At 48.3% G+C, this 27419-nt stretch overlaps 2 protein-coding genes across 7 annotated transcripts; both read right to left on the bottom strand.

Moving 5' to 3' along the window:
- Nucleotides 1-492: 492 nt before the first annotated feature.
- On the bottom strand, nt 493-9816 carry NOLC1 (nucleolar and coiled-body phosphoprotein 1). Of its 2 annotated transcripts, none has more exons than XM_015063054.3 (13): nt 9610-9816; nt 7387-7442; nt 7135-7274; nt 6905-7032; nt 6086-6251; nt 4699-4826; nt 4444-4579; nt 3994-4122; nt 3691-3801; nt 2958-3605; nt 2699-2805; nt 2431-2523; nt 493-2253 (listed from the first exon to the last, which is right to left on the bottom strand). In XM_015063054.3, exons 1-13 carry the CDS (start codon nt 9727-9729, stop codon nt 2095-2097), a joined length of 2121 nt encoding a protein of 706 aa, XP_014918540.3. In that variant the 5' UTR covers nt 9730-9816; the 3' UTR covers nt 493-2094. The 2 variants fall into 2 exon arrangements, with proteins under 2 accessions (XP_014918540.3, XP_026918723.2); XM_027062922.2 differs by having other exon boundaries at nt 7135-7277; nt 9610-9815.
- A 1443-nt stretch (nt 9817-11259) lies between these two features.
- Nucleotides 11260-25953, bottom strand: PPRC1 (PPARG related coactivator 1). 5 transcript variants are annotated; one of them, XM_015063050.3, is made up of 14 exons: nt 25740-25953; nt 21821-22009; nt 21130-21276; nt 20908-21009; nt 17892-20793; nt 17516-17569; nt 16642-16699; nt 15793-15863; nt 14114-14837; nt 12763-12918; nt 12583-12649; nt 12343-12464; nt 11943-12094; nt 11260-11656 (listed from the first exon to the last, which is right to left on the bottom strand). In XM_015063050.3, the coding sequence occupies exons 1-14, from the start codon at nt 25890-25892 to the stop codon at nt 11553-11555; spliced, it is 5001 nt and encodes a 1666-aa protein (XP_014918536.2). In that variant the 5' UTR covers nt 25893-25953; the 3' UTR covers nt 11260-11552. The 5 variants fall into 5 exon arrangements, with proteins under 5 accessions (XP_014918536.2, XP_053062827.1, XP_053062826.1 ...); XM_053206852.1 differs by having other exon boundaries at nt 25758-25953; XM_053206851.1 differs by having other exon boundaries at nt 20917-21009; nt 25740-25952.
- Between the last annotated feature and the right edge of the window lie 1466 nt (nt 25954-27419).

Here is a 27419-nt window from a genome sequence, read left to right as displayed (position 1 = left end):
GCACCAGGATCTCACTCAGCTAGTCTGGGATAAGCCCTTGAGTATCACTGTTAAAAGTCCCCAGATGATTCCAATTTTCAGCCACTGTTATAAAATCACAGATTTAGACCAGGAGTTAGCAAACTTTGTCTAGAGGACCAAATAGTAAATATCAGAGGTTTTGTGGGCCATATAGAGTCAGCCTCATATTCTTTCAAGCACTTATAAAATGTAAAAATCATTCTTAGCACCTAAACATTACCAAAAAAGGCCATGGGCTGAACTCACCCATAGGCCATTTTGCCAACCCCCTATTAGACTATGCATAGCCTGGGCTATCTTGCCTGGAAAAGGCACCATGACACAAGGTATGGACAAAAGTGAACAATAAAAGTCACTGCCAAGAAGGTTCTACAATGAAGTCACAAGTCTTCATTCCAGCCCTCTAACTGGCCCCCAAATTCTGGTATGAGTAGGTGGGAGGGCTCTGGACTCAATAAAAAACTCCCAAGACACATTATAAACCAGCCAGTTTATTATTTTGTAGTAAGATGTGTAACTTTACCATGCAGACTGATGTACCTATGTCAGCATGAACAGTGTATGTTCTTCCTAGAGGCAGTTACAGGGAAAACCAAGTAATTATCAGTTACTTGGCAAGTGTGGAATCCAAACAAGGGGAGGCTAAACTTAAAACCTACACCTCCCTCATCCACGAAGCTAGAGCACACTTTCCCACCAAAGGAACAGCTCAGACTCGTTTGCTGTTGTCTCTTTCCTCCCCATCCTGCTCTGGCTAATCTAATAAGCACGGTCATCTCCAACAGCTTTACGATAAGCTAGCTTGGCCTCGGGAGTCTTCTTTCTGCTCACTGGTTTTTATCATTCTCTCCACTGTTACTGACAGTTAAGGTTCTGAAAGGGGCACATCGATTGCTCCCATGTTCCAACTACAAGACACCATAATCTTGTTAGGATGTGTACCAACTAACCCCACCCCACGTAAGTCTTACCACCTAATACGCTTTATAAAGGTTCATTCTAGTTCCATTAGCACATACACAGATTACCTATAAATTCACCTGACTAATGTAACCTAATTCCTACTGAAGACTGAGAATTTTAATTATAGCTTTTATTCTTTCGTTTTGATCAGATTTCCAACCATGTAGGAGTTAATGAAATCAATTTTGTGTCACCACTGTTACCAAGACAGAAATACCAAGTGATGTGTACTTTTCAGATTAAATTAATGTCATTTTGTTCTGTAAAATGTAAAAACCAAGACGCACTCCTCAACTTAGTACTATTAAGGGTCATCAAAAAAAGCCTTTGAACAATAGAAAAGTTTTATGTTTTCAAATTGAAAAACTAAACATGTATTGCAAACATTAGGTAATGTTAAAATTACAGAAAACAAAATATTCAGACTAACCCCACAGCATTCACACAACAGAACTGTGTCTGCCAACAAAAGTGAATTTTACCCCAAAAAGTAGTTAAGTCCATGCTCGCTGAAAACATCAGTCCTAGACCCCATGAATGGGGATGAACTACACACTGCATGCTTACCAAACATATACACATTAATCATTCTTAACTGCCTCTTCCCAGAGCACTGAGGGGTAGGACGGATGAAATGTGGACCCGTGTACTCACACAGGCAGAATTCTTCAATTATAAAAACTCGTACATGTGACCCTCACTATGTTTTAGGCAATAGCTAAGATTTTATCTGTAGGAACCCACCTCTGAAAATCACAACAAAAATCTATAGGAAATGATTTAATATAAAATATACAAATTTCTCAGTATGAGGACTTCCACAGAACAGGGAGAAGGGAATGACAACAAAAAAAATTTTTTTTTTTCTTAAAAAAAAAAAAAAACCACTCCTCTTATGTTCTCCTTACTACTCAACACTCAAAAACAAATCTGTACAAAACTACGGACACAGAAAAGGACCAGAGAAGTTGTGACAATGCAAAGTCTTCGGACCTATTCTAAACTGTCCTCACCAAGACCCTTCCTTAAGAGAGCTGATGGTTCCCAGGTCCACTGGGGAAAGCAAGTGGTCTCCAATCATCACCCTACTTCGCCACAAATGGCCCCAGGTCATTCGCTGTCAAACTTAATGGAATTGACCTGGACAGAGATGGAGCCTCCCCGGTAGCTGCCACGCTTCTTCTTGGTTTTTTCATGCCGAAACGATTTGCCTTTGGTGAACTTCAGAACCTGATTGGCTCGCTCCCCCCAGTCTCCAGCTGCACCCCGCTGGTAAGCAGAGAGAAGTGATTAATACACAGAAGGACAATAACAAGGCCCTGTTACTTTCTTCTCTTTGCTCAAGGCAACCTGAACCCAGAGAGCTTCCCACCAACCTAAACCAAAATGCTGTCCTCTCTTCCACCCATTCCCCTCAAGAATAGCCAACACCTGCACCCCCCTCACCTTGGCATCAAAGGAGTTGTCTGCCACTCGAGCATCTACCTCGATTTCCTCCTCCCTGATCCTTCGGAATGGTGATGATGCCCTTTTTTCTCCCTGGAGAAGAATGAAGTAAGAAACTAAACACATTCTGTCATGTAACAGAAAAGCCCTCCTCAGCTACACATAGGAGCATTTAGGGCAGGCCAGGCAGAGAGTTGTCAAGATGATCCCAGATTTTTCTTTCTACTCTTTAAAAGCGGACTCCTGAGAAAGAAATAAGATAACTTACTTTCTTCCTTTTTGGAAACGTGTTGGGGGTCTGGGGCTTTATCTTCTTGGCTTGAGGAGTCTCCGCCTCCTTGGCAGCTTCATTCTGCTTCCGCTTCTTTCCTGAACCTACAAAACAGCCAGACTCAGGAGACCAGTTTCCTATTCCTCCTCCCAAGTTCCCACGCACTGAATGCATACAACTGGAAGCCTAATCGTAGGCCTCCTCTCCCTGTCCCATCCCCCAAAAGTATATCCCACCCAATTCTTTGGATATGGACCTGGCTTAGAAACTGCGGTTGTCTTTTTCTTTTCTTCTTCCTCATTGCTGTCCTTGTCTGCTTTTCCATTCTGGGTAGTCAGTGCAGAGGTCCCATTGGTCTTCAGCGCTTGTGGTCTTATATTGCCTTTGCCCTTAGGCTTCTCCTCCTCCTCCTCCTCCTCCTCCTCCTCACTGGAATCATCAGAGGAAGAGCTGCTACTCTCAGCCTTTGCTTTCTTTGTGGCGGCTGGCTTGGAAAAGACTACCACTCCTGCTGTCTTCTGTGGCTTCTTTTTAACTGGGGATTTTGATATCTTCTCTTCCTTCTCTTCCTCACTGCTAGAGCTGTCTGAATCAGAGCTGCTGTCCCTACCACCCTGAGAGGACTGTTTGGCAGCCGGAGATGGAGCTGCTTTGGCCATTGCCTTTGACTTGGGGGTGGCCACAGTCTTCTTCGTCTTCTCCTCTTCACTAGAACTGCTCTCCTCCTCACTGGAGCTGCTATCAGCCTTTCTGGTCAGAGGCTTCTGGACACTGCCTGCACCTTGCTTGGGAGCTGTGGCTGATTTAGCTGCAGGTTGCTTGGGAGTGGCAGCTGGCTTACTTGGGAGATTCTTGGTGGTACCAGTTGACTTGGCAGGAGCTTCATTCTCAGAACTGTCAGAGTCTAGACAGAGAAGACAGAATAAACAAGTCAAATGGAAGGGAGCCCCTGGAGTCCCCACTGCCCTGATGGCCTCCATATGCTTCACCTGAGCTGTCTGAAGAACTCTCTGATGCCTTCTTTGCTGGAGCTGGTTTAATGGTTGCTTTAGAGATGACTGTCTTAGCTGGGGGTTTCTTTTCTTCTTCAGAACTCGAATCTGGAGAGAACCTATGGCATTAGGCTGGGACCGGAGTCCCGACCCAATCAAAAGCAATAAAAAGAAGGATGCAAAGACCCACACGGCCCTGTTTGTCCTGCTTCAGCGAAAAGCAAAAGAGACAGAGGTATTTTTGTCTTCCATATTCCTCATGTAGCTTCCCAGACCCAGTCTCCACAGGTGGGGACTCACCAGACTCATCACTGCTGTCCTCACTGCTCTCTACAGGCTCTTTCTTCTCTGCAGCTTTCTTGGGAGCCTGAGTTCCCAGGGACTTCTTGGATAGGGCAGCAGAAGGTGGGGGGACTGAACTATAGGGACCTGTTTAAGAAAGACAGTGTCATGGTTTTAATGTACATATAATAATTCTTTGATTCTGCTCCCTTCTAGAAATGAAGCTTAATTCCTCTTCCTTTGAGTGTGGGCTAAAATTATTGAGTCATTTCTAACCAAAAGAATATGGCAGAGATGATGGCATATCGTTTCTGCATCTGGGTTGTAAAAAGCAATGCAGATTTCTCTGGGAGAAGCGAGCTGTCATGTCAAGCGGTTCTAAGGAGAGGTCCATGTGGTGACTGCAGAGATCCTCCTGCAGTTGGATCTGGTCACAGTCATGCAGCTTGAATCCCCATGTCCAGTTACCTGGTTTTTTCTTAATGGGTTTTTTCTGCTCCTCCTCCTCTTCACTTGAGGAGTCCTCGCTACTGGAACTCTTTTGGGTAGGGGTGGCTGCTGCTTTCACTGGAGCCTTGACCACAACTTGCTTTTTAGGTACAGTCTGCATTATACAGAGAAAGTCAGTTACCACAGGAAAATGCTGGTCCAACCAATCCTGCCAGGAAATGGAGAAACCCCCACCCCCGTGCCCAGTCCTCTGGTAGAAGTTACGGCCCAAACCTTCTGAGGTATGGCTACTGCCGCCTCCTCCTCTGAGTCATCACTACTGCTGCTGCTGCTGCTGCTGCTGCTCTTACTGCTGGCTGCTTTGCCATTGGCTATTTTAGGTGCCACCCGAGCTGGTGTACCTAAGAAGGAAAAAAAAAGCATTAAGAAGTATCAAGCCTGGGGGCGCCTGGGTGGCTCAGTCGGTTGGGTGTCAGACTTCAGCTCAGGTCATGATCTCACAGTCCGTGAGTTCGAGCCCCACGTCAGGCTCTGTGCTGACAGCTCAGAGCCTGGAACCTGCTTCGGATTCTGTGTCTCCCTCTCTCTCTGCCCCTTCCCTCCTCATGCTATCTCAAAAATAAATAAAACCATTAAAAAAAAAGAAGAAGAAGTATCAAGCCTGTAAGGGACCATAGAAACCTGTAGCTCAGAACTTAGGAGTCTACCAGTCCTCCTGCCTTTAGAGCAGGCATGAGGGGGACTGCTGTGGCTAACTATCAAAGGATGACTTTCCTAATTTCAAGAATAAAACTATCTTTAAGATAATGATATAATGTAAATAATTCAAATATGTTCTATGAGATCTTTCATTCCAACTTCCATTCAGAGAAGCTCCTATAAATCATAACCTGTCACCATGAGAGAACTACAGAAGTTTAAACTCTCACATGCCCTATGGAGTGAATGCACAGGAGAAATAACGGTAGTGAAAAGGACAAAGGATAGAGACAGAAATGGTCATTACAGAATGGGATATATGAGAATATAAATCGTCTATGAAATCGACAAGAATGGCAAATGGATACCATTCTTAAAAAGTTTTCCTTACTGTAAGCTATCTCTAATACCGAACTCCTAATTATGTAATCTTCACTTATTAATAAAAAGCTTCTTGAAAAAAAGACACTAATTTTATACCTAATTGTAAACTTTGTCAGAAGTCTTGTTTTGTACTTGTTAATAAGCTGAACATAATTTTTGGATAATGTTTAAACATTACTTTTCATACTTGAAATAAACATTTATTTAAAAAAAACAAAAAGACACTAATCAACACCTCTAGTTCAACAACCACTACCATTTCACTCCTGTGCTGAATGAACAATTTTGAAAACATGCTTATTTTTTTTTTAATTTTTTTTTATGCTTATTTATTTTTGAGAATGACAGGGAGCGCAAGCGGGGAAGGGGAAGAAGAGAGGAGGAACAGAAGATCTGAGGCTCATGCTGACAGCAGTGAGCCCAATACGGGGCTCGAACTCATGAACCATGAGGTCATGACCTGAGCTGAAGTCGGACACTTAACCAACTGAGCCACTCGGGTGCCCCCTGAATAAGCAATTTTAATACCAGTCCCCACAGCAACCCCAGACTGGGCTTTTGGGAACAGTAATAGTACCTGATTTGGCTGAGGCTTTAGCTTGAGCCTTAGCTGCCACAGGTGTTGTCTTTGGCTTCTGGTTCTTTGGTGCCTCATCTTCTGAGCTTGAGTCTGAATCAGAATCAGAGCTCTTGGCCTTCTTAGGAGGAGCTTTGACTGCCTTGGGTTGGGGCTTAACTCCCTTCTGTGAGAAAACACACAATAAGGGGGAGAATCAGCAAACTTCTGGTACCCAAAGTACATCCTAAGGTAGAAACCATCCTAGACTATTTTTTAGGGGCTAACTAACAGAACAATAAAAGCAAGGGGAAGTTAAACAAGAAAGCATCTGGGAGTGGCTGGCTGATTTAGTTGGTAGAGCATGCAACTCTTGATCTCAGGATCATGGGTTCGAGCACCATGTGTGGTACAGAGTTTACTTAGAGAAAGACAGAAACAGAAAAAAAAGAAAGACAGAAAGCAAGCAAGCATCTCAAAAGAGCACCAAACTCTTCATAAGAAACAAAAATATCAGCCCTGTCCCTGCCATTCCCTACTTAGAGCTCCCAACACCTACCTACAAAACAGACTCTTACTCTTGGGAGTCTTAGTATCCCAGAGAAACCTAATATCACCTGGGAAAACAAAACGGGTTCCTCTAGATTAAGAGTACAATTTCAACCTCGCATATCCTTTCCAAACTTCATACTTCTATCATCTCTCTCAAAGTCCTCAGATTTTCTTCTCCATGGTCATTTGTTATATACCACTGCCATCCCTTGGTTCCAAGCTATAAGCCAGGATTTCAGGTTTTTTCTAATTCCTTAAGCAACCTCTTTCCTCCCCCAAGTTGCAAACCTGAACAGGCTTTTTCTTCTTGTCCTCCTCCTCCTCATCACTGGATTCTTCACTGCTACTGCTCTCTGTTGCTTCAGCTGAAGCCTTTCCACCATGCTGAGGCAGACTGGCCCGCTTGGCAGGTACAACTGAACAAAAGCACAGACCCCAGTGAAAATCAGCCATGGGTACTGGCAGGCTACAAATCCCTTTCTGGGAACCACTAACCCCAACTACCTGCCCACCCTTACCAGCTTTCTTAGCTGGAGGCCCTTGGGTTTCTTCTTCCTCACTGCTGTCCTCACTGCTGTCACTGGATGAAGTCTTCTTCTTAGCCTTCTTAGTCACTGGTCCGTTTACCTGTAACTTCCGCTTTGGGGCCTTGGTGGACCTGCTGAAGTAGATGAGGCTAACCTTTGAGGGCTCAGGACCTTCTCACACCAAGGAACACAGCCCAACCCCTTGGGGGGAAAAATAGCCACAGTGGTACAGGGAAGACTTACTTGAGCCAGAAGCTGTAGATGTCCAAGAGGGAAGAGGCGTTGGCGTCCTGTTGGGTCTAGAGAAGAAAAAAGAAAGGTCAATAAGAAAATTTTATCCTGGTTGTTCTAGGGGAAATTAGATCTTATTTTATTCTCTCATTAAAAGTAGCCAGTTTTATATCTGCTACATTTGCTGTAAATGTTACACCTTTGGAAGACTTCTCCGACTTGCTTAAATTAAGAGAACAATAGCCTGTTTATGTACTCCCCCAATTTTTGACATCAAAAGCTTGGGTTACTCCTGTATATAGTTTTTGGCACCATCTATTCCCAGTCAGTCCTATTTATCACAGTTTTTAAGAAAATGTGCATTCCCTTTATTTTAGCAATGCATTGCCTAGAAACGTATCCTTACCCATGAAACAAGAACACAAACATTAATACGAGAGTATTTGCTGCAATGTGGTTTATAATACCAAATCACTGGAACCCAGCTTCCAAAACTGGTTAAAAAGCTAAGCTATATACTCAATACAAAATTCCATTCAGCTATTAATTACACTGATATAGATTATTAGTTGATGCAATAAAAAAAACATAATGGCAAGACATTACAGTATCAATAAGAGTATAGGCTCAGAATCAGACGAGTACAGGTATGAAACTCACCTCTATCTGTTACTACTGTGTGACTCTGAGCAGATTATTTAATCTTTCTGAGACTGTTTTCTTCACTATAACATGAAGATAATACTATACATCTTATTAAGTGGTTTAGAGAATTAGAGATAGCATACGTAAAGGACTTAGTATCTGGAAACACCATGTAGCACTTAGTAAGCCATCCAACAAGGATTAGTTTTTGTCACATAAAAGAATCCTGATTCTCAAAGGCCCAATTCCACCCAGCCCCTTGTGGAAACACTTTCTGCAGCCTCCCTAACAGTCAATTCAAAAACTGTTCCAATATGAGGGGTGCCTGGGTGGCTCAGTTGGTTAAGCATCGGACTTCAGCTCAGGTCATGATCACACAGTCTGTGAGTCCAAGCCCTGCATCGGGCTCTGTGTTGACAGCTCAAAGCCTGGAGCCTGCTTCAGATTCTTTGTCTTCCTCTCTTTCTGCCCCTCCCCCACGCTCTCACACTCTCCCAAAAATAAACACTAAAAAAATAAAATAAAATAAATTTTTTAAAAGTTCCAATATGAAAGCAGTTGTAGGAGATCACATGGCAGGCTGTCCCAGCTTAAAGAAGTCATTTCTAAAGCTGATTTGGTTCTGTTCTTGTGCAGCCTGATTCTGCCACAAAGAAACCTATCTTCTTAGTCAAAGGCTAAGAACACTATCAAAGACTACTACACTCTACTCTCATGTTTGCTCTTCTTGAAAGGGAGATTCCAAACCTTTCACCTCCCTAGCCACCTTCTCTTTACATGTGTTTAAAACATCCTTAATTAATATAACTATCATAACAGCTTTCGCTCATTGATGCTTCCTGAGCATCAGGCACCTAGATTGTCACTTCATATTTATCATGTTACTAAAATTCACAAAAATCCTATAAAGTGGATGATGACATTCCCCATAGGAATAGAAACAGAATCAGAGAGATTGGGCAAGCTGCTCAGGTTATACATCCTAAAAAGTGACAGAGCCTGGTCCCAAATCTAAATGTGCCTGATTCCACAAGTCGAAGATCCAAGACCACTGCTTGCTAGGGCTTTGATGCTCAGTTCTGCTTCAATATACCTTAAAGCAGAACCATGCCTCTACTCTCATTTTGTTCTTTACTAACGAAAAATCCCATCCTTCATTTATATATAAAAGCAATTTTATCATTGAGTCCCGGGTAAATTCTGAGAGTTATGGTCAAGTCACGCTTTGCATCAGCCAGCGTAAAACCCAAAGGAGAAACCAAGAGCCCCCAATGCCTCCGGCAGGACACCACGCTCCCTCCTCGCCGCACTCCGCCAGCCACGTGACCCGGGCCACGAGGATCCCACGCTGCTGTCGTTGCACCGCTCACCAGAAAAAAGCAACAAGACTGCGCTATCTACTGAGACCTCGTGGGAGACCAGGTGCGGAGACTCTAGGCTCTCGGCTCACCGCCAGGAGCTCAGCACAAAGGGTCCGCAGATACTGCACTGGCAGACCCCAGAGACCTCCGTACCCGGAAACCTGAACCTGTCAGGGCCCGAAGCCCTGTGGTCATCCCACCCCAGCCTTTGCCACAAGCCCGCACTCACAGCGCCTGTTGCCTTGGCGAATTTATTGGCCACCTCCGACAGCTGGTTATCGCGCAAAAAGCCGAGCACGAGCGGATACAGGTCGCTGGGAACCACGCGGCGCAAGCCGGCGTCCGCCATCCTCCGGGCAATACGCGTCACTACCGTTGCTGACGCGCACAACGCAGGAACTCGGGAACCCGGCGGAACGACGGCGGATCCGTTGTGACGTTATCGCGCGGCGCGGGGGCACAGCGGAAGGGGCGGGCACTCCCCACAGGGCAGTTCCGCCTCCACTTTGGAGGCAGGATCGAGGCGAAATCTGTAAGGTCTTTCCGGTGCCACAAGTGTCGCCATCTTGGTAAGGGCGGAGCCCTTCGTCCGCCACCTTGTGAAGGCGGAGCCCTGACGTCACGTGTCCCGCCCTCGGTAGTGGCGGGAAATCTCCAGCCTTCCCGCGCTCTGCTAGAGCCACTTTTTTTCAGAGCTGCGGTTTCCGGAGCCGCAGCTGGGATTCGCATTCCAGGGTGAGCCGGGAGGCTTGAGCGGTCCTTGGACTCTCTAGACTAGGGTCACAGGATCTCCCGATCACTACCGTTCGCACGGCCAGAGAACTCCCACCCTTCATTTTACCTGTCTCCACTAAGCAGAAGAGGCTGTTAGATATCACCCCAGCCCCTGTACTCCCACCTCAAATACAGAGGATCCTTCATTTTATCCATGGTAATAGAGGGACAATTCCCCAAAAATGCCCCTACCTCATGATTTGCCCATGAGACAACCCCTTACTCTCTTACATATTCATTCAGCATTAGGTCAGCTCCATGAAATGTAAAGCCATTGCACCAACCTTGAGCAATACAGCAGCAGCAATCTCTTCAAATCTATAATCCTGGAAATAATCCTCCTACCTCCCGAGTCACAGTTCACACCTGAACTCTCCCTGTGGGAGAACTACAAAACCCTCCCAAGTGTCTGTCATGATATTCAAAAATCAATGCCCAGGCCTGCCAAGTTAATTCCAAGTTTTATCACATTTCAGTTCACATTAGCAGACATCAATCCCTTTACCCACTACCCTTTGACTACTTCCCATTAATAAACCTTCTGAAGGGTAAGGACCCACTTTCTCAGGGAACCATGTCTCCTTTGCTTTTCTCAAAATAGGCACTCTGCTAACAGATATAACTCCTACAACTCCCTCTTTCCCAGAGGTCTGTCCACATGCATGTGTTCTTCTGAGTACCTCTTGTGTACCAAGCGTGCTCAAGCTAAAATGGTACATGTACACAGAAGTTTCTGTTTAGAGATCCTTCATTTGGAACAACTGGAAACTTCCTCCAGGTTCTTGATGGTGAAATCCCTTCCTTGAGACTGCAGCATCAGCATCCCTTTGTTTGAAATGCAGAATCTCAGGCTCCACCCCAGAAGTCAGAATCTACATTCTGAAGAGATTCCTTTTAAAGTTTGAGAAACACTGCCCTAGAAGACTGATTTCACAGACAACACAACCTGAGGAGACAAGTATCAAGTCCAATAGGATTTTGCATCAAACCAAAGAGGGGTCCTAGGAACTAAATGGAGGTAAGCACGTCCCTGATTGTATTCAGATTGGAAAAGTGAGTATGTCTGGCACTAGCACCATTGAAAGAAGCACAACAGCACTTGGAAATTGTTTGTAGTTCGTGTTTATTGGTCTGCATAGTGCCTTAGAACTTCCAAACACAGGGGAACCCCTCAGCCCCATCTTAACATAGGAATGAGTTAACTTGTTTCAATGCCTGTTATAAAAAAACAAATAACCCTTCAAAAATCTGATTTAACACATTTTTTATTTCACTTTTTTCCATTTCTTTATAAAACAGTCATCTCACTAGCAGCTCTCTCCCCTAAATTGGGGGAGGGGAGGGTGGAGGAGGTTGGACACCTCCAAAGAAAGAGGGAAGGGGGAGAAGGGCCCAGGGTTACCTCCTGAGGTTCTTCTGGGCCTGTTTCAACAATGTGTCAAAGTCAAGAGAATCAAATTTGCTCTTTACAGGAGCAGGGTCAAAGTCTTCCCGGTTGGAGTCTATAAAAATAGAGACAGACATCAAGGTCTCTGACAATACTTCCCAATCACAGGGTCCTCAAATGGGCAGCCTCCTCCCACCCCAATAATGGATGGAATAACATCAATCACCCTGGTTTTAAGTAAATAAGACTAAAGAGCCCCCATTTCTCCTCTCATCCCACCCCCTTTGTGTTCTTTGTGTGTCACATAGAGACAAGTCTACCTAGCTCCACTCTCAAAAGGTTGGAAACCCTTCTGGGGACAATATGAAGTATACCAAAGCCTCGGGGTCTCCTCCACTCACCAAGATCAGAATAGCTTCTCTTGCAGAACTGCCTGCGGCCCCCAAAGCAGAGATCAAAGGGCTGCTCATCTGCCTGCCTTAGCTTGTGGCCACTCTCGATGGCTGCAAATGCCTCTTCAGCATAGCGGTAAGTGACGAAGCCGTAGTTGTCACTGGTGAGGAAGGTGAGGCAGAGGCTGGGATGGCTATTTAGGCACTTGCCAAGGAGAAGAGATACTTCCCAGGGTAGAGAGAGACTCGGGTAGTTCTTCTTCCCCAAATGGCCAACCCTCTGACTAGGAGTGAAGGTGTCATCCTACATTGCCTAACACACCAGAGGAAGGAAGGGGGAAAGACAAAGCAGCATCAAGGTAGACAAATGGGGTGGAAAGGACATTCTGATCTATAGGTCCAACCTTACCCTTGGACACGGAAGTGGATAGTGCACTCCTCAATCTCTCCAAAAACAGAGAACCTCTGTTTCAATTCTGACCGAGTCATGCGGCCAGGTATCTTCCCAATGAAGACCACTCTTCTCTCCTCCTATGTTGAGACAAGGAAAATTGACACACCATGAGCCAAGGCCACTGCTGCAGAAGGCTCTCCAAGCTCATGGCTCAGGGGCAAGCCCCATCCTCCCAGGACCTATTCCTCTACTCACTATTGCACGCTCCTTCTGCAGCACTCTCTGCCTTTGGTAATGGTCATGTGAACGATAAGAGCTGTACCTGACATGAAAAGAAGGTGCCATCAGCCCTCCAGACATTAGACAACTCAAGTCTCAGAACTCTCAAATTTGGGATTGGCATCCCAGATACAGACTCCCTGATCACACACTCACCTCCGCCTCCTGTCACTTCTTCGGCGGGGGGATGGGGAGCGGGACCGGCTTCGGGAACTGGATGACGAAGATGAGGAAGATGAGGAAGATGAGGAAGATGAGGAGGAGGATGAGGAAGAGCATCTTCGGGAACGTCCAGAAGAACTGCAACTGGATCTAGAGAATAAAGAGGCACGCAGGAATGCTGGGAGTGGTGCAGATATATTCTGCTTACCTCACCTTGGCCCCAACCTTGCCTCCCTGTCCGGAAGCTCAGGACCAAAGGCAAAGCAGAGGAAAAGAGATCTAGAAGAACTCCACAGATGACCAAACTGAGCCCTCATGAATTTTAGGCGTTTTTGGAATGTTTTAGAGTGTTCTCACATAGATCATAGTTATTTTCAACTATGCAATTAACAACAAAAACGTTTAACAAGTCAAAGAAAAATAAATGGAGACTTGGGAATAAAGGGCTGGGCCCTAGGTCTAGCTGGGGATGCCAGGCCTGGGTCTCTGGGTTCCTGCTCCCCTAACATGTCTCATAGCAGTACTGTGACCAGGATGTAAAAAGGAGGTGACTTGCTAGACATGGAGTAGAGGTCATTTCTTAAGAGGTCATTCTGGCTCAGGGGCACCTGGGTGGCTCAGACGGTTAAGCGTCCCACTTCAGCCAGGTCATGATCTCACGGTTAGTGAGGCTGAGCACCACATTGGGCTCTGTGCTGACAGCTCAGAGCCTGGAACCTGCTTTGGATTCTGTGTCTCCCTCTCTCTGCCCCTCCCCCACTCGTGCTCTGTCTTGGCTCTCAGAAAATGAATAAACATTAAAAAAAATTTTTTTAAAAAGAGATTCTGGTTTAAAAACAAAAAATTATTCATGGATTAAGTAGGAAAATCTTGGTCTTTAACTGAGAAAAAGGTATTGCCAGAAAACGTATGAGGCCACAGTGACAACCAAAGGAACTGCCCAGACTCTTTCCTGGACAGATGATTAGAAGAGCTGCCATTAACAAGCTACTTATCCCACCTTCCAACATCCCACAAGAAAAGAGCAGAAGTGAGGACTGATAAAGTATGTAAAGGATCAAACACGGGCGAGACGCAAGCCTAATGGTCTCCCCAAGGCAGGGGTCAAGGAAGCAGCAGACCTCGGTGATCCCCAAACTCAAACAGGGTATAGAAGCTAAATTCTCACAGCTTGCATCCTTCAATAATCCAGGAAAGGGGGAGAAGACAAAAGCCAAGGACAGAAGTAGAAGCCTTTTAATGCCTGAAAGCATCAAGCTCAATGTGCAAAAGCTTTCTAAGTAAACCAGAGGAGAGCCCATGGACTTCCTAAATGAAGAGGACCTAACAGGCCATCAGAGCTCACCTTCGCCACCTCTTGTGTGGGGGGGAGAGGGACCGGGACCGGGACCGGGATGAGGAAGACGACGATGAGGATGAGGAGGAAGATGCTTCGCTGGTCCGGTTGGACCCAGAGCTGATAGAACGGCTGCTGCGGCCACGGCAGCCCTGCCAGCCCCGGCTTGGGGGGCTGGCCGACCTGCAGGCTTTTCGGTAACAGCGCACCGACCGCTGCTTGGCTGAGGGCTCAGGGGGAGTCCTAGTGTTCATGTCATTCCGGCAAGGTGAGGCCTCAGGGGAGAGCAAGGCGGATGGGGCAAGGCAAGTTGCTGGGGCATCTGCCTGCTCACTGCTAGTCCTGTGATCAAGTGGCTCCTGGGAGGCAGCTGTGCGTGGGGGCAGGGGGGCGGCCAGGCCCAGGGACAAGACGGGTTTGATGGTGATGTCCTGATGGCGTTTGACGTTCCATCGGGAGCCCACCTCTGGAATGACTAAGGCAGGCGTCTTTTTGGGGGGAGTCCTGCTCCGGACACAATAGTCATGGTCCCCAGAGCCCACATGGACTGGACTAGGGCCATGGACCCCTTCTTGGAGGCAGGCTGCAGCTGGATGTTTGGCCTCTGTAACTCCTTCAGGCTTCAGGGTTCCCTCCTGGGCGGTGGACTTAGGAGATTTGGCTTTGGCCAGCAGTGAAACAGCAGCCAGGGGCTTCCATAATTGGTGGGGAGGGGTGGCTGGTGGGGTGAGCCCTGTGAGGGGAGGGAGGATGGAGATAGCAGGATGAGATCCGATTCTACACTTCCAGGGGCTCCAGAGACCCCTACCTCATGTCACAAAGTACACCAAAGGTCAACAGCCCAACTTCTCCCACTATTGCAACTATTCCTTCCCCCAAGTTCCCCATCTTGGGGACCAAGCAATATAAACCCAGACAGCTAGCGTCCTCCTGAACCCCTCAGCCTCTCACTGCCCAAACCTAGTTAGTGACCAGCTCCTATATGGTCTACCTCTCCATTCTTAGACCCAGCCCTCCCCCTACACTGCCTGGGCTGCATCTGCCTGGACTCCTGTAATCACCTTCCAATGATCTCCTGCCTGGGGCTTCATGCCCATCCACCTGTTTTCTACATTCCTGCTACAGGGAACACCCCATAACCAATTGCTTCTTCAATGCAAAGACAAAGTCCAAACAGCTTAACACGGCACGGCATTCAAAGTTCCCTTCATCTGACTTCCTACTTAACACTTCAGCTTTATCTCTTGCTTTAGTTCTGCCCACCACCCTCATCAGCCACTACACTCCAGTCAAACCAAACAACTCATAATTCCCCAAAACATACCAGGCTGGTTTCATTTCTTCAGTTCTCCAGCAGCTCCATCTCCCCAGAATGCCCCATCCCCTAAATCTAATTGGTATTAGTGATCTTCTCAAACCTCTGCCTCAGGTATAACACCAACTGTACATGACCCTCCCCTGACTGACCCATTTCAGATCCCACTATAAACCACAAAGGCTCCTTTAACATACGATCTCTGATACTCAACATGCACGTTTATACATCTGCTCCCTGGACTGTGAGAATCTCAAGGATGAGGATCAGATCTCTGTATTCCCAACAACTACACACACCCAGTGCAGGGCAGACTCTACAAACATTCGCTGCATAAACTAATCAAAGGCAGAATTCCCCACCCTGAACCCACCTGCCACGTTGGCCAGTTCTGGGGCTTGTAACCGGTCTAGGGGCCTCTTCTCCTGGGGAGTGTCAACGTTGCTGGCGGGGGAAAAGGGAAAGCCTGGTTCATTGCCTCCTCAACATCTTGTATATGTTTTCCTCATAAAGCAACGGGAGAGGGGTGTGTGCAGAGAAGAATAGGATACACAAACTGCCCCTATCATTCTCCTCCAGCACAAATGCGATCTTACTGACTGAATGTAGTTTGGGTCTCAGCTCAGCTCTGTCCAATTCTAGGAGGCAGGCTGGCTATGACCTTAAATACCCCCCACCTCCTTTAAGCCAGGAGACTTGCCTGCCTAGCTCAAACCAACCCAAAATCAACATGGATGGGAATATGCTTGGCAGAACAGGATAGGGTATTATGAACATGAAAAATGAAAAAAGGCCTCTCAGTGCTGGAAGACTGAGGAACAAGGAGGTCCAGGGTACTTCGTCCAAGGAGTCAGGAGAGCCCTAGCCACCAACATCTTACCCCACTTGATCTTTTATCATCACTAGTGTTGAGCAAGCTTAACACTTGATAAAAGGAAGGAAAGAAATCCCCAAAGGCACAATTTGCCAGAAGACAAAAGGCAACTCCAGGACATCTGGAATCCCAGACTGGAATCAGCCAGAGGATGGTACACACCCTCCTACCTACCACCCAAGACAGTGCCCAGTAGTGATGAGCTGAGGAGGGGAGGGGGAAACAGGGAAAGACTCTAAAGCTGACTAAAAGCCCTGTAACAGAGGCATCCAGTTGACGGTCCTGAAGCACCGGCCGGCTGCTGACCAACAGCTGTAGGGTAACTCGCTCATATGTCTCCATACTCACCCTGAGTTTCCTACAGCCAAGCTGTCAGCAGGAGCCGGGGGAGGGCACTCCTTTTTGGCTGCAAAGAAACCAAATTAGTTAAAAGGCCAACCAGATGTTCCAGATTGAGGAGGCACAGAAGGGCTGGCTTTGAGACCCAAAGAAGAAAAATCTACTTTGTGTACATATTTCACTGGACTCTCCCCAGAGAGATCCATTCTCTTCTAGTAGGTACCCAGGTACTATTTTTAATCATGTTTCTGCTCAGAAATATCTGTTAACTTCCCAGTGAATCTGAGATAGAGTCCAAACTTCTAAGACTAGTGTTCAAGGTTCTATATGACCTAACTTCCCAGTCTTGGTCTATTCTGGTTCTACACTTATACCATATTACATTTTTCCTTGTATTGTAGATAACTTGTTACTAACTCAGGGGACATTTATGTAATTTTCCTCCCCTATTAGACCATAAGCTCCTTATGAACAGGACATAGTATCCTCCAGAGCACCTAGATCCTTGCTCAGCTATCCACTGTCTTCCAAACATACAATCCTTATACTTCTGCCTTTATTCACTACACACGCATCCTGTATTTCAGAGCCCAGCCTAAGAGCCAGTTTTCTAGAAAAATGTCCCCAACCAACCCAACCCACCGGGACCTCCACATCCAACTACTCTTTATAATTCTTGCCATGCTTACTGCCACCTGTCCCTGGCTTAGACTGTATTGTCCATGAACCTGGTCTTCCCCTTGCAATCAGATTGAAACTACTTCTCTGGGACTGAGACCGCCCCTCCACCGTTCCCTTCCTTCCACCTAAGCAACTACAGGGCTGGGCCCAAATAAAGCATCAATAAAAAGGGGTTATAGCATAGCTACCTAGGTGCCCTCACCTTCAGATTTCTCAAACTGCTCCAGCAGACTGGACAGGTCCGATGCCTCAATTCCTGTGGAAGTACACAACACAGGATTGGAATCCAGCCCCTATCGACTGAGTGCCCAGGTCCTGGAATTCCCAAGTCATCTCCCAAATCAATTCCCTTGATGCTGTCCCTAACCACTGTACTAAGCAAACCAAGACAGCAACACAAAGCAGAAATCAAACAAACCCAGAGCTCTGTCTCTCAAGAACCCTCCAAAAAACAAAGAACCCTCCAAACAAATCTGACAAAGACCAGTCCCTATGAGAGTGGTTTATCATGTCCTATGGAGGACACTCCCCATCCAACCCCCATGCCTTTCACATCAACTAAACCATGTGGCACTTACCAATCTCACTGATGAAAGCCTGTACCACGTCCTCAGGGCCTTGAGTCCGTGGGGTAGGCAGGAAGGAGAGTTTCCTTAGACGGGCTGGGTGGACAGCAGGCACCTTAGTTACAGTGCTCTGCTTTAGTGTGGGTGTAGGAACAACCTTGGTAACAGGAGAGGGGGGCTTCTCCCTGGGCCTTGTCTCCTGGATCTCAGGCTTTAGCCTCTCTGATGCAGGCTCCTCAACATCCACACTCTCAGCAGACAAACACGGTGGAGCCTTGATCTGGAGGCTTTGCATTGGGGAGGACACCTTAGGTTTCAGATGAGGAGACACAGGCACTGACTTGACTTCCGCCTTGGTGGGCTCCACCTTGGTGGGCTCTATCTGCAAAGCTCCCTGGCCAGTTGACCCAAGACTGAGAGGAGGAGCCATTGGCACAGAAAGTACACTTTCAGGAGGGCCAGCTGGGATGCCACTGGGCTCCACCTTGGGTGGGGGAGCAGCTCTCCCAACAGATGCCAGAGGCAAAGGAGGTGGTGGCATAGAAGGCCAGAATGGAGGGTGTTGCAGCCCTGGGCCCCATCCCAAGGGCCCATAGGCACAGCTGGAGCTGTAAGGTGGGACTGAGGCTGGAGGGGGTACCCAAGGCACATTGCAAGTGGGGGGCACAGCATAGGTGCCAGGAGTACCAGATACTAGGGGCACTGTTGGTGGCGGGGGGAGGCATGGATAGCCAGAAGGGGACACAGGGGGATAACAAGGCCAGGGTGGCACAGGAGCATAATGAGTATAGGGATCAGGTGGCACTGGTCCCATAGACATTGGAAGACTGGGAGGCTGCAAGGGAGGTGGGGGCAGACTGGGGATCCCTTGCCCACCTGTAGGAAGGGGCATCATGGGAGTCATGCCTAGCCCACCTGGGGGAAAAGGCAAAGCAGTGGGCATTGTGGAGGGCATGGACTGCACAGTAGGAGGTGGAAGCCTTGCTGGTAGTGGCATCTCTTGGGATGGCACCTGTTCAGTGGGAGTTGAGGCCACAGGTTTGCTTGCAGGTGGCTCAGGACTAGGAGAAGCAGGGCTGGGACCCATAGGCACAAAGCAAGCCTCAGGAGGAACCTCAGGGCTTCTCTGCAGAGTTGTCTTCTTGGCTGGGGCTGGTGGGATGACAAGACAAGGGATGTCTGCCAGCCCTGTGGGGGTCTCTGGGAGACTAGGCCACTTCCCAGCTGGGGGCTGGGGACTCCTCTCTTCTGCATCTGCTTGGCGCTGCTGCCTTCGTCGCCGGTACTCTGATAGGCTAAGAGGCCGAGGTCTGGCTTCCTGGGTTGTGGCACTGGTACTACTTTCTACCTTCAAAGGACCCACAACCTCCCGGACTTCGGGGATGATGGCCTTTAGGGGGTCCAAGGACTCTGACTCCAGAAGTAACTGGGGAGCTGGACTCCCCTGGACTGAAGACACTGCACCACGTCTGGGATCAGATGGCCTAGATTTAACTAGCACAGGATCAACTGGAGCCAGGTCACTGGGAACAGAGTCAACTGGTGCTGAGTCGGCTAGGACAGGGTCACCTGGTGGCAAGTCATCTGAGATGGGAACAACCACTGTAGGGTCAATTTCTGCTGAGTCAGCCAGGACTGGGTCAGCTGGGAGAGGGTCAACCAGCTCTGAGTTGGCTGAAGCAAAGTCAACCAATGCAGGATCAACAGGTACAGGGTCAGCTTGAACAGGGTTAACTGCAGTGGGATCAGTTTCAACAGAGTCAAGTGGCATGGGGTCAGCTGGAGCAGAATCAACCAGGGAGAGAGGAGTTGGAACAGGGTTAGCGTGGATGCTGTCTACCAGGTTGGAATAAAGGTCTAGAGGATCTTCTTTAGCAGCACTAGCTTGTCGAGCACTACTCTCCAAGTTCCCAGAGCTAGGTTTCTCCAAGGCAGCTGCCCAGGCCCGAGCCCAAGCCCGGGGCTTCCCTCTACTACGGGGAGGTGCGACCTCTCTTTTAAGTTCCTCCTGAGGCAAATTTCCTGCCTGTGAAGTTATCTCTGTGGGCACAGTAGATTGCCCACGAGAAGATGACCTCAGCCTCCTGGCATAGCCTTCTGTACAGGCTGCTGGCTGCTCTTTGCTCTTCTTCCTCCTGCCCTTTCGAGCTCTCTGAGAACTCAGCATTGTGTTGGCTGGTGGGTTCTGAGACTCCTTGGGCATCATTGGTTCCATGACCTCCTTGGGCTCTAATAAGCAGACTGACTCCAGCTTTTCCTCTGACAACCCCTCTTTCTGAGGGCAGAGGTTTTCCTTGGGCACAGCAGCCTCTGTCTCTGACTCTAGTGTAGGCATGAGTAGCTTCAAAGCTGGACTGGCCTCTAGTGAGTCATCCAGAAGCACAGGCTGGGGTCCAGTAGGAATCTTCCGTACCACAACTGGGATCTCCAGGTCATTGCCAGCTGTGGCTGCCTGGCCCACAATCTCTAGCACCACACAATCCTCAGGCAGTGTCAAATCATCCGGCTGCTCCTGAAGCTCATCCTCGAGTGATGTCAGGTGGGTGAGGTTGGGCAAGCAGTATGGATGCATGGCCCGCACCAGCTCACTCAAGGAAGAGATGCTCTCGTCGCCAGCTGCCTGCACTGCCATCTCTGCTGCTGCTGTTTTATCTTCCTCCTCCGGGCAGGCCAGGTGCATAGGGAAGTCTGGAATACTGCTCACGGAGTTGTCGAGCTCCCCAGCAAGCATCTGGCCACTAAAGCTGGCCACCTCCTCCTCTTCTTCCCCATCGCTACGCTGCTGGGGAGGAGGGGATTGGCCCCAGCGGGCTCTTGATCTTGAGGGTCTCCAGCTAGGAAGCTTAGGGAAGGAAGTCTCTAAGAAGGAGGGTGGGGAGAAGTCCCAAGGGGGATCTGAGAGGGACATCTCAACCTGCGGAAGAGAAAAGAAGCTACAGATGTTTTCGCCAAGGATATATTTTTCCAGGCCTGTCCCCACATACTTCTCCCTCCTGGGAGTCTCCGAGGCTCCCTAGGTCAGGCTTACCCCACTCACTCTATTACTGCCTGTGCTGGGCCCCAGTGGGTCAACTGGGGTGATGAGGTCACGTTCTGGAGGTGTCCGGGAGAGGGTGAGCAGCTTGTGCAGCTGACAGGGAGAAAAAGACCTGAGATGAGTTTGTGCTTCACAACTATATAAGTAGGCCCACAGTCATGGTTCTAACATTTGCACCAACCACATACCCTCTTCCCCTGGTCCCACACTCACAGAGGAGCCCTCCCGAGGTGACACAAGCAGTTCTGAGTCAGGAATGCTGTCAAACGGAGACAGGTTCTCGGAATCTGCATTGTCCAAGATCTCTGTCAGAGCTGTGAGCAGTGACACTTCATTCTGGTCCTCCAGAGATAACCTGCTCTGCTCCAGAAAGACAAAAGGAAGTTCCTACCATTATTCCTAATGGTCTACTGGCCACTCAGAATGACTGCAAGCCAAGAGAATCAGCCTCTCAGGCTCAGTTCAGCTCAATTTGCTAGAGTGCCAGGAGGCAGGGGCTCTAATCTCATTCATTACCATCTCCCACCCCTCTAATGCCAACAGAGGCCTGTCAGAATTGATACTTAGGCTTATGTTTCACATACTCCTTCCACCCCTAGATGTGGGATGCTCAGCAGACAACCCTCGGCTAGGCTGGAATTGAACTCAAAACACAGATGGGAACCCCCCTGGACATGTAAGTTGGGGGCCCATGCAGGACTACAGTCCAAGCCTGCCAGGGCATGTTCACATGGGATATAATCTGGCAGCTTGTAGCCCAATTCTCCTGGAGAAATGAGAAACACACTTCAAGGACTCAGTTTGGGTATCCAGGAGCCAAGATCCTGGGAAAGCAGAGCCACCGGGCCATAGCCTCCAATGCAAAGCTCCCACCTGAAGACCTCCAAACCCAGTCCCAGCTCACCTCCCCAAGGCTCCCAAAATCTTCAATGAGGGAGATGAGGGAGGCATCCATGTAGCTCTGCATGGTCCCCAGCAGTGTCTCATCCTGTAGTATCAGCTCCTCCATCTCCAGGTCCTTGTCCCTCAGACAGGGGCCAAGCCGAGACAGACTGACAAAACCAGAATCGTCCCCTTCCTCATGCAGCAGCACCTGAGGCAAACAGGACAGTCAGAAGGGTGTAAAGTCTGCAGAGCATGGGGCACCTAGGGCAGCTGAATGATATGCTCTGTAAACCAGGTGCCCAAGCTTCCACCAATGGCCCCAGACTCAGCAGGAGCCCCAACAAAGCCAAACGTCTGGACTTGCTGGGCAGAGAGAAGTACAACCCACGAAACAAAGCCCCAGTCAGGATGGCAGTGTTCATGGATCTTCTGAGCAAAAAAAAAAAGTCTGGACTCCATCCAGAAACAGTTGGAGCCACTGAAGATCACTAAACCAGGGAGTAAAAACATCAGAAAGAACAAGATTTTTCAGAAGAGTCAAACAGTCTGAGAGGTACACCGAAAGAGTGGTGGTCAGCAAACAGGCAATTTCAGCTCCAACCACCTTCCCTCTCCCAAATCCTGCCTAGGCCTCTCTTCTCTGCTTAGCTCAAACCCTACCTTCTTCAAGATAACTCAGGCTTCCCCAATCCATGCTGATCTCTCCTCACACCCCTGAATTCATTCGGGGTTTCTATACCAGTGGCAATCACATCTTGTCCCCTCTCCACCCCATGATAGTCCTAGCATCATTACTAAAACTAAATTCTAAGTTCCTTTGGGGCAAAATAACCCTTTGTACGATATTAGCCTATATCCTTCTTTGATCTTGGAAGGGTTTAAACTGTTCTTATACTTCCTAATTATTCGTGATGCCTAGCACCATGTCTTATACACAGCTGTGATTCACACTTAATTCACACTTTTATTTTGAAGGCCCTACAGTGTGCCACTGAACCTCTCAATGGTAGTCCCAAAGGAAAAGTCTCCTCCCTACTCCTACCATGTGAGAGCAGAAGAAGAGAAAGCTTGATTCCTTGAGTCAGTACATGGAAAAGCCACACCCCACTACTTGCCTGGGAACCAGCAACATCTTCAGCCTTGTCAGGCAGGGAGCCACCCGCCCAGGCCTGTCAAGAGTGTGGGTGTGGGCAGAGCCAGAAGTAGCTGGAATGGGACTGGCAAGGCCAGAGGCCAAAGCCAGGGGTATCTCCACTATAGGAAACAGATGATGGAAAGACTGAATAGAAACAAATACAAGCCTCCCTCCCCCACTCAGCAAAGGGAAACTCTGCACCTCTTTCAAGAGAAAACAAAAAACAAAAACACAGGTGTGACTATACCTTCCAAACCCACCCCCCTAACCAAGCTGAGGAGTTCAAATGCCCAGAGAGGAAAGGCTAGATACACTTTAGGAGACCAAGTCCAGAGAGGAAGTGAAAGGTGGCAGGTTTTAGGCACTAACTCCTCCCAGACCTTCACAATCCTATAATTACAACCAGCAGCTGAATAGCACCTGGCTCAGCAAACACTCCTCCTGGGTGAGCAAGGAGACTGCATCTCAACTTGCCCTGCCACCTACCTGACCCAGCCACCAGGCCAGAATCTTTAAGACAATGCCCAGCTCTAGGAACCACTCACCACCTCCATCAGGCAGGTACTGGAGCCCTAGTCAGAGACAACCCTCTCTTCACCTGACAGCACCTATCCCTCAATCCTCACACAGCACAGCTCCCAGATACCAAGATCATCTAGCAGAGAAACCCATCTGGCTTTCTCACATCCAGTCTTGTCCCTACAGGGTTCAAAAACAACTACAAGTTATTAAGAATACACATCTGATCACTTTGAGACTCTTCCTAAACCCTTCCAATAGCAGCTTACTGCTCTTAGCATTAGGTTTAAACTCCTTAATATGTCTTACAGGGGTCCTGATCTTCCCTACTAGGCTCTTCTCCAGTATGTCCTCTCTTACTACTGTGCCTCTCTCTCTATGCATCAGCCATACAGGTTTCTGTTTCTTCAATAAGCCATATTGAAGCCTCCCACTTCAAGGCCTTTCCATACTATTTCCTCTGATGAAAACTTCCTTCCCTCACCTCAACTTAAAATATCCCTTCCCAGACTTCACAATATAGATTACTACTGCTGGTTATATAACCCCAAATATGCTGCACTTTTCCTTTCGTGCCACTTATTATTTATTTATTGCCTATCACGATAAAACTGGACGATACTGGAGAACACGGACCATGTGTGGTTTTACCACAGCATCCCTCGTGTCTGAATACAGTATCTCAATAAATAGTTGGTTGACTAGCTTTCACATGCCCATCTTTTGGGGGGAGGACGTAAGGCAAGAGATATACATAATCTCTCCATGAGACCATCTCCAACCACCAATAACCACCTAATTTGGATTACAGCTGGATCGTGGATCCTTCCTGCCTCTCCTCCATAAGGTGGGCAGCTCCCAAGCTACGTCCCCAAAATCATGGGCCCGAACTGGTCTGCTGGAACTGACATTACCTGGTAGCCTGCGGCCCAATTCCCACCTAAAACCAAAACAAAAAAACCCAAAAGCTTTCAAGGACTCAGCTTAATTGCTTAAGAGAGATAACCTTTCAGACTGAGTCCAGCCCACTGGCAACTTTCAAGAAGCCCTCTGCAGAGGAGTGTGATAACACTTTCTCAGTATGGAGAACTGAAGGCCAAGCCAATAGAATCTGACAGAAAGAAACCACCCTTGTCCAATAAATGTTCAACTAGTGGTGAATAGCTCTCAAATGGCCTCTAACTTTTCCCCATCCCCAGCAAAATTCCAAAGAGGCTTAAATACAGACCACCTCAATTTTTTGTGTGTCAATAAAAGAAGCAGGCCTTAGCCGCCGCCTCAAAAGAGACGCTGGAGGAAAAAGTGGGGGAAGGAGAAAGGATTCTCTTTACCTTACTTAGGCTTATCCCATGTATATGTTGACACTCCCCATGCCCCTTGTATCAGGAATGAAGCAGGTCCGAAAGCAACCAAAACGCCAGTGTCCATGACTCACAACCCACCACAAGCCGGTCAGACAGAAGCCGCCACAAGCTTACTTCACAGCCCTTCAACCTCAGCCTTCTACACTGCCCAACACACTCTAACATCCACAGGGAACTGACTCCCCGCACATCTGGAGAGTCCTTCACCATCCCCTGTCGAGGCGCCGTGGATCAATGCACGAGAAAAAAAACTCCAAGGCTCTGCGCAAAGTTTACTCTAGCAGCCCCTACCTTCCTTCCCAGCCAGGGCCCCCCCCCCCCCCCCCAGCCCCGCCGGAGATGGCGGGACGGGCTGAGACACACCCAGTTCCCAGCAGTGCGGCTCCAACGCCGATACGAGATGCCGGGCAGCCTGGAGCGGGAGCCACGTGGACATCCCCTCCCCGCCCCCACGTGGACCCGAGGGCCACCCCCCCACCAGAAGCCCAACTCACGTGGGTGCCAGGGCCGCCTAGAGGGGGAGGGGAAGCCGACAAGTTCTCCCGGGAAAATTGCCCCCCCCCCCCAATCCCACGTGGCTCCGAAAAGGCATTGCGGCGCGGTGCTAGGGGCACCCCCACTCGGCATCCTTAGAGGAAGGTCTTAGTCCACGATTCCAAGTCCGAATCCCTGACCCCCCACCACGGGCTGTTTCCAACACCCGACTATGCCCCTCCAGCATTCCGGAGGAATGGCCATGGGGACCCCGCCTCTGCCTGCATCCCTCCAGCAAACAGCCCAGGTCCATTCAGCCCAACCTGTCTTCCGCAGCCACCCGCATAGCCTCCCGAGCGCTTCCTCCCTTTCCTGTGGCGTCCACGTGTCATCGCCCGGCACACGCTGCTTTGCTGCCAGCCGCGGGCCGCCAGCCAGCCTCTCACCTGCTCCCCACCACTCACAGCGCCCACAGTCCCATACGGCGCTTGGCTTCGACTCCCCCAACTGCTGCCGCGCACTCCACCCCCGGGGTCGGGTCCGGGGCCCCCACTTGGTGACGGCGCGACTCCGTCTCTCCGTCCCCGGCGCGCCGCCATCTTGGCCCCTGAACACTCAGCGCAGCTCTGGTCGCCGGCACTGCCTCGCCCAGCAGATTGTGGGAAAGGAACTACAATTCCCGGAAGACACTGCAAGACTGCGGATCCCAAAAGGCCTTGCGGCAAGACCCACTCGCACCTGGGAAGAGGGCCCTGGCCTCGCAAGGGAGCCTGGGAGTAGTAGTTGCTTTAAGGGGAGCCCAGAGGCACGTGCTACAGACATACTGTCATGCTTAATTTTGTGTTCCGCTGGGGGGAACCTAGTTGGGGAGCGCGAGGTAATAAGAGGAGAGTTACCATTTGCGCATCTCTTTATTGTCCTAATTTGTCCAACTGTCGGAACGCCCTCTTTATCTGACGTTCTATAATGCGGTACTTTCCTTTCCCCTTAGACCAAGTGGGCCTGTGTTTTGAAACAGCACCCCCGAGTGGGCACCCGCACTCCCGGAACTAACCTTCACCTAATCTGCGCCACTCCTGCTAGTTTAATCTTTTTTTTTTTTTTTTTTAACTTCTGGTTTCATTAGGAAATGAAATAATTAACACACATCACTGTACAACTTTAAGGCATATGCTATATGATTGTTTGATTTACATGTACTGTGATTACCACCATACGTTCAGCTAACCCATCTTCGTATGTAGATAAAATAAAATTTTCCCCTTGTGATGAGATTTCCTTTTTAACAACTTTCCTATATACCATACAGCAGTGTTAGTTATGTAATGTTGCATATTACATACCTACTACTAATAACTGGAAGTTTGTAGAGTTTAATCTTAAAACACCGCGTTCGAGGGATCTCCTTAGGGCTTCTCAGAAACCCACACTGGCACCTCATTGCCAAATGTATTTCCCGCTGCTGCACTTTATCTTTCTGTCCTCCAAAGACAACTGGTGTTCTCCTACCTTTGTTTTTCTGTTTGGAATATTCGAACTTGGAAATATCTTTCATGCCCTCTTTTATCTAGTAAAGCTTTTTTGATCATTGCAATCAACCATGGTCCCTCTGTATATTTTCTACAGTCCATCACTATCACTGCTATTCATTCGTCATTTCAAAGATGTTTCTTATTGTTTTCTTTTAAAAAAAAAAAGTTTTCTACTCAAGTTTAAAAATAATTTCAAATAGTGCAAAACTATATATAAAATTATATTAAAAATTACACTTGGCAAATTCCAGTTCTCCCCAGATTTGACCCTTGTTGCTTTTGGTGTGTATTCATCCACACTTTTTCTATGCATGTAAAAATATATATGATCTTTTTTTGTTGTTGTTCAAAAATGTGACCCTTCTGGGGCACTAGGGTGGATCAGTTGGTTGTGTCTGACTTTGGCTCAGGTCATGATCTCAGGATTCCTGAGTTTGAGCCCCATGTCAGGCTCTGTGCTGACAGCTCAGAGCCTGGAGCCTGCTTCGGATTCTGTGTCTCCCTTTCTCTCTGCCCCTCTGCCGCTTGCACTCTTCTCTCTCTCTCCCTCTCAAAAATAAATAAACATTAAAAAAAAAAAAGTGACATTTCTGG

This window comes from Acinonyx jubatus, chromosome D2, assembly GCF_027475565.1.
Source record: "Acinonyx jubatus isolate Ajub_Pintada_27869175 chromosome D2, VMU_Ajub_asm_v1.0, whole genome shotgun sequence".
Lineage (NCBI taxonomy): Eukaryota > Metazoa > Chordata > Mammalia > Carnivora > Felidae > Acinonyx > Acinonyx jubatus.
The sequence above is the reverse complement of the archived record's forward strand: the minus strand, read 5'-3'. Positions and strand labels throughout refer to the sequence as shown.

What these genes read in the sequence shown, in the direction of transcription:
- NOLC1 (XM_027062922.2), bottom strand. Translation starts at nt 9,729, where the DNA reads ATGGCGGACGCCGGCTTGCGCCGCGTGGTTCCCAGCGACCTGTATCCG. An exon ending in CAGTAGCCATACCTCAGAAG is followed by an intron (nt 4,580 to 4,698) that starts GTTTGGGCCGTA and finishes TGTATAATGCAG; the next exon opens with ACTGTACCTAAAAAGCAAGT. An exon ending in AACCGCAGTTTCTAAGCCAG is followed by an intron (nt 2,806 to 2,957) that starts GTCCATATCCAA and finishes GCTGTTTTGTAG; the next exon opens with GTTCAGGAAAGAAGCGGAAG.
- PPRC1 (XM_053206854.1), bottom strand. Translation starts at nt 25,446, where the DNA reads ATGCCGAGTGGGGGTGCCCCTAGCACCGCGCCGCAATGCCTTTTCGGA. An exon ending in AGAAGTGACAGGAGGCGGAG is followed by an intron (nt 12,650 to 12,762) that starts GTGAGTGTGTGA and finishes TTTTCATGTCAG; the next exon opens with GTACAGCTCTTATCGTTCAC. An exon ending in GAGAAGCTATTCTGATCTTG is followed by an intron (nt 11,657 to 11,942) that starts GTGAGTGGAGGA and finishes CTATTTTTATAG; the next exon opens with ACTCCAACCGGGAAGACTTT.